The sequence below is a fragment of the Miscanthus floridulus genome, chromosome 1 (assembly GCF_019320115.1).
Source record: "Miscanthus floridulus cultivar M001 chromosome 1, ASM1932011v1, whole genome shotgun sequence".
NCBI lineage: Eukaryota > Viridiplantae > Streptophyta > Magnoliopsida > Poales > Poaceae > Miscanthus > Miscanthus floridulus.
This window is the reverse complement of record NC_089580.1, coordinates 147,220,283-147,226,127: the sequence shown is the minus strand read 5'-3', so window position 1 is coordinate 147,226,127 and position 5,845 is coordinate 147,220,283. Positions and strand designations below refer to the sequence as shown.

At 44.8% G+C, this 5,845-nt stretch overlaps 1 protein-coding gene across 1 annotated transcript; it reads left to right on the top strand.

Moving 5' to 3' along the window:
• The first annotated feature begins 1,379 nt into the window (after nucleotides 1-1,379).
• LOC136497272 (uncharacterized) lies at nucleotides 1,380-5,266 on the top strand. Its single transcript, XM_066493072.1, has 5 exons — nucleotides 1,380-1,711; nucleotides 3,417-3,552; nucleotides 4,041-4,178; nucleotides 4,262-4,383; nucleotides 4,723-5,266. The coding sequence occupies exons 1-5, from the start codon at nucleotides 1,644-1,646 to the stop codon at nucleotides 4,892-4,894; spliced, it is 636 nt and encodes a 211-aa protein (XP_066349169.1). The 5' UTR covers nucleotides 1,380-1,643; the 3' UTR covers nucleotides 4,895-5,266.
• Nucleotides 5,267-5,845: the final 579 nt, after the last annotated feature.

Here is a 5,845-nt window from a genome sequence, read left to right as displayed (position 1 = left end):
CGGAGATGGACGGGACTAGGCACCACCAACTCCTCCAGCGACGCTGCAGTCGACCGCGGTGAGCCGGCCAATGGGACGCGCCTTCTTGGGCTCGACCCGTTGACGTTGATCATGTGTCCTCACGACATGCTCCCGGGTCATGACATCGCGGAGGACCCGATGATGGAGGAGTTCACAGCCTCAATCATCGCCAGTCGGATTGTCACTTGCCCTCCACTGGCTTCTACTCCGGCGGCCACCCAGCTAGAGGATGGAGCCATGACAGTGGTGACTTACGACTACAACTGTGGACAACGGACGTCCTAGCAGGGGCGGAGTTAGAGCTAATTCGAGGGGGTGCGCTTGCCTTGTGGATGCGTAAACTTTTATCATGGGGTGCAAACATGGTGAAAAATTGAACATTATCACTGTTTTTTCGTTTTTTGTGGATGCGGGCGCACCCACAATTCTCTATATAGATCCGCCCATGCGTCCCAGCATGTCGGCTTGGAGCTGTAGGTGCCACCTCCCCGCTCTACTCGGTGGGCAGCCGATTCCCCCTCGGCATCCACTTAGCAGGGGCGGTCACAGGTTACGCCGATACAGCTGGTGCAAAACGCCAACGCGAACATTGATGCATCCACGAAAGGAGGAGGACATCCCGCCTGGCTTCGGTCTGGTCGACCTCACGTCGAATGATGGCCTTCCCAGTACGACACCTCCTTCAAGCGCCGCCTCGAAAACTTCACCAAGAAAGTGATGCGTAAGAGGGCCTCCCCGCTCATTCATGAGCCACCAAAGCCACCGCCTGCAGAGACGGTGCTGCCGTGGCGGAGCAAGCGTCTAGCGGCTCAAAGCCTCTCCATCATCCAAGTGAGGTGAGATCCTAATCATGCAGCGATTGGGTTCGGTCACGGGTTCGTCATTGACAAGTGAATATGCGAAGAAGTCCTACAAGGCGCTCTATGAGGCCGAGCCAAGCGCTTCCAACATCGAAGCGCCGGAAGCGCTCTTCCAGTACGGCGAGGAGTAGGGTCGGCCGCAGCAGAAGTGCAAGACCTCTTCCTAGGTTGTGCTGCTGGTCTTATCCTGGTTGTTACCATTTATATAATATTGAAATTTGTTTCTGTTTACTAGGTTGGTCCTAGGCAGCGTATTATTTGTTTCAAACTTTTCTATCTTAATACTAAGATGTGCAAATCTTTTGTGTATTCGAGAAAAGACTGGCCTAAGAAAATCATGAATTTGATAAAAAAATCCTCAAAAGCAGATAATTTAAATCCCTAAAAATCTGGCATGTTTGACATGGGGAAGGGAAGGGAAGGTCGGTGCCGGTAGCTACAGCCGGCAAACGCGAAGAACTGAAGCATGCCACGCCTGACCGACCCCTCCTCGCCTAATCTACCCAACCGGACCCGGCGAGCGGCCACCCGTCTCGCCCTCCCATAAATTCTCTCTCGCTGCCGTGCCCACCGATCAATCACTCCGCCTCGCACGACCGCGTCTCCGCCCCCGCCCCCGCCTGCGTCTCGGAGCCCCCTTCTCATCCGCAGCCTGCCTCTGCTCGGCCGCGCCGTCTCGACTACGGGAGAGGGGAGCGCCCCGTCGCCGATCTGATCGGGAGCCGCTGACCAAGCGGCAAGGCGAGCCCTTCAGGAAGCGCCATGGCAGCGGCCGCCGCCGACTCCGATCCCGCCGCAGCTGTGGCCGCCATGTCCACCTGCGCCCACTGGTCCGTTCTTGCCTCCGATTTTTTTTCCCTTCTCTCTGTCCCTCGCGCTTCCCGGTTCCCGGTTCCTTGGTGCACGTGCGTCGCCGTGTCGGTGATGCGCTTGATCTCGTAGACTTGGATCTGAGCTGGGGACTGGGGAGAACCCCGGTTCGGTCGACGACGAGGAGGATTTCTATGGTGACGGAAGACGCTGTTTGTTGGGTTCTGATCCGCCGTACCGCGTGATCAGTATGTTGATGACGTTATTGGCGTAGCACCATATTTGGAGTTAGAAGGGATATGCGACGTCCTATTCTTATGGTGTGTTTGGTTTGAGGAATGGAGTGGTCCATCATTTTTCTCACTAAAAAATGAGTTAGATTCTCCACCAATCCCTTATCCCTCAAACTAATTATTAGTCAGTACAAGCATGAGAAATTGGGTGATTCCACCAGATTCATGGAATGAACTCATGATTCACCACCTCATCTAGGATGGGTTGATCCTCAAACCAAACACCCCCTTAATGACTATGCCTAGATCTGCCATATTTTGCATTTCAAGCTAGCGAAACAAATTACAAACCTTAGATGGACTTGTGCGATATATGTATTTCTGCACAGATTGTTGAAATTACCTTAGATGGACTAATCAACTGTTGGTTGAAGAAAAAAAACGGGAGATATGTTTCCTAATCATTGGTGCCAAGGCACTGCACTGTTATTCGTTTTTTATCCAATGTAAGGACAATGTACGTTCACATGTTTATTCTTTTTGGGCTCATTTGTTACTTATACAAATGATGAACAAACTGTAACTCTGTAAGAGTAGGTGGTTGCAAAATGCTTGACTTGTATTCAACATAATGTGCAGTACGTTTGCAACATAGAAGGCAGGATCAAGACCTGGTATTCTGTCGTACAGTTAACCGGTGGACTTGCTAACGAACTAGCTAACGGCCATCCAATTATGGGATCCTATACCTGGTCGCTATGGGTGAAAATGGTGCGGATATTTTCCGACCGTATTCGATACCGAATATGTTTAGGCCTTGTTTGGATGCATGTGTATCTACTTCAATCCACGTGTTGGAGTGGAGTGGAATGGAACTTAGTTTAATTCCACTCCAATCCACTTCAACACATGTGGATTGAGATCAATACATGTGCATCCAAACAAGGCCTTAGAGAGATTCAAATATGTCCGTATCCGAGTCCGAATATTCAACATCCGATACCGTATCCGTATCCGAATACTCAAATCGCATATTTATGATGTCGATATCTAATCGTATCATATCCGTCATGATTGACACTATCCGTATTCGAATCCGAATCCGGACAGAAATATGAAAACAAACGTAATATTAGTAATATTCGTCCGTATCCGATCCGTTTTCATCCCTACTGGTCACCCACGATAATATGGTTTGTTCTTCATAGCGTTAATTGTTAGAAATTAGAACGAATCAGTCATGGGAGAGGGTATCGATATCTAAACACACTTAAATCCCTTTATATTCCCATTCTCTCTAGGATATAATTTTCCTCTGGATCAGGTATTTTTTTCATTCTACGGTATGCCCAACTACTATTGTTAGTCAAGTTTTATGCAGCTTGTTACTTGCTGGTCAACTGTAGTCTGATGAGCTCAAGCAGCCATACTTTTATTTGCCAGATCAGATGTTAGGTATCGCTTAATTTGCTTTATCTTTTATGTTCATCAGTCAGCGAGAGATCCCATCTTCGAACATCGACTTACATTCTGTACATTGCGCCCGTAACCTCCAAAAGTGCCAGCACTGTGGCGAAATGATTCCTAGGAAACTTATGGATGAACATTATGATGAAAACCATGCCCCGGTATGTTTGCAATTGTTTTAAGTGTGATTCCTTATGATATCCATGACATGTAATATTTTTCTCTTTGCATACGTAATCTTTCTCTCTTTGCATGATTGACAAAACTTGTTTTCATTTCAATAATGTTGTAAATTTGTATCTCCTATAGATGTAGTAAATGGGAGCATATGTATGATTGCACCATGCTTATCTTTTAAGCTAATTGCACTATTGCAGAATTTACAGAGTTAGAATCAACATTACAGTCAATTTATGGCACTGGTCCTTTTCTTATCACCTTGATAATTTGGTAGCTGCTTCGTATACTTGCAATTTGCAAACATTTTGTTTTGTGTTACATTGAGCAATTGAAACTATGAGCTAGTGAAATAATGCCAATATATAGGAACAAGAGGAGTAAACTACATTTTATGCCCAGGATATTTAGAACATCTGGTTTTGGTAATTATATTTTAGTGCATTAAATATATTTTCCTTGGTGCATACAGATCAATTGCTCCCTTTGCAAAGAAACAATAGAACGTGAGAGTTGGGATCTTCATAAAGGTGAAAAGTGCCCACAAAGAATTGTCGCTTGTGAATATTGCGAGTTTGAATTGCCTGCAGTTGATCTCCATGAACATCAGGTATAATTTGTTACTTCCTGTAAAACTATGTATATTTTGAAAATTTATTATACATGATCTGACCACACTATTTTGCCATAAAGGATGTATGTGGAAACCGAACAGAACTTTGCCAAACATGCAGGAAGTATATTAGATTGCGTGAATTGATAGGGCACGAAACACACTGCCATACAAACTCAAATGGTTCTGCAGACACATCCAGGTATAAACAGATATCCTTGTCCATGAACTGAGAATTTTTTATCATTCATATTTATAACATTGATATGATCCAACATATAAACATACTGCAATAATATATTTCTAGTGAACCTAGATATTTCTGTACCAAACCAAATCCATGGAACTCATTATGCTTGAAATTCATTACGCAAATCAAATACCCAGGCCTTCCTGCTTCCAAGTTCAGTTTTTTCCTCATCAAGATGGTAACGGTACTCAAAATTGTTTAAGTATGATCTCATATTTGTTTTTTTTTTTAAGAAAGTTAGATGCCAAATCTTGTATAAGTTCAGTGTTAATTGGATTTATGTTTTTAAAGTGCCAGAGCAATTCCAGAGAGAGAACTACGACCGCCGCCACCAGTGCGACCGGCACGACCAGCACGTCCTGCTCATGCTTCACCACACAAGCGGCTCCTCTTCACAATCGCTGTCACTGGAATAGCAGTTATGATTGGCTCCATACTGTTCCAAAGGGACGAGAGTTTCTAGCTCCAGTAGCCATGGACTTACTCTGTCAAGTTGTTTCTCGACCGGGAGAGAGTCATGCCATCGGAGCTGTATTAATGTATAATAACCCCTCGAATCAGTGCATAAATCGAGTCTGTTTGAGAGTATAGACCCAGGCATGGGTTTGTTGAAAAGCAAAGTAACCGTGGATAAATATGTTCGCCCTTGGCAGTTCTGAAACTTCTGTTTGTTTTGACATTGGACTTGAACTTGTTCATCTGTAAGTCAGAGACGAGTTATACAATCGGGGTACCATATCTTGAATTGCAACACGGTGCAGCAGTTGTTAATATTTTGGTTTATATCCTGTAGTGACGTGCAGATTGGAAAGCAATGATACTTTGCTATTATAAACTGCTTGGTATTCTAGTGTATCAATTTGTGAGAAACTAGATTGTTTTCAAACTGTCTCGATATTGTCAGCTACGGAGTACATCATGTAGGTTGGAGGCTTGGAGCGTTAGGTTTGGTTGAACTGCATGGATGTTGTGAGACACTCGTCAAATCAATCTACCTCTGTTTTACATCTGGACCAAGTTTGCTTCAAAGTGGCAATAGATTTTGGCTTGGATTTACACCGGCAACCATTATACTCCTACTTAGGAGTCACAGCACACGTGCTCAATCTTAATCTGGCAAAGTTACTGTAGGAGTGTAGGTTATGGTTTCTATGTGATGAGATGAGGACTTGAAATGCACTACATGCCTTGCAGTCATACATGTGCAGTGTTTGGCCGTTGGCCCCAAGCTACAAACGTGTCCAAACTCCAAAGACAAATGGGCCAGAGACAGGGAAAAACATCTTCAGGCAGCGGCAGCTGCTCATTCATCACAAATTGTACCTCTGTCTGTTTGTTGGTCCTACGATAGTTTTGTACAGAGGCTTACTCAACACTCAACAGGTTACTACTAACTTCAAAAAAAAAACTCGAC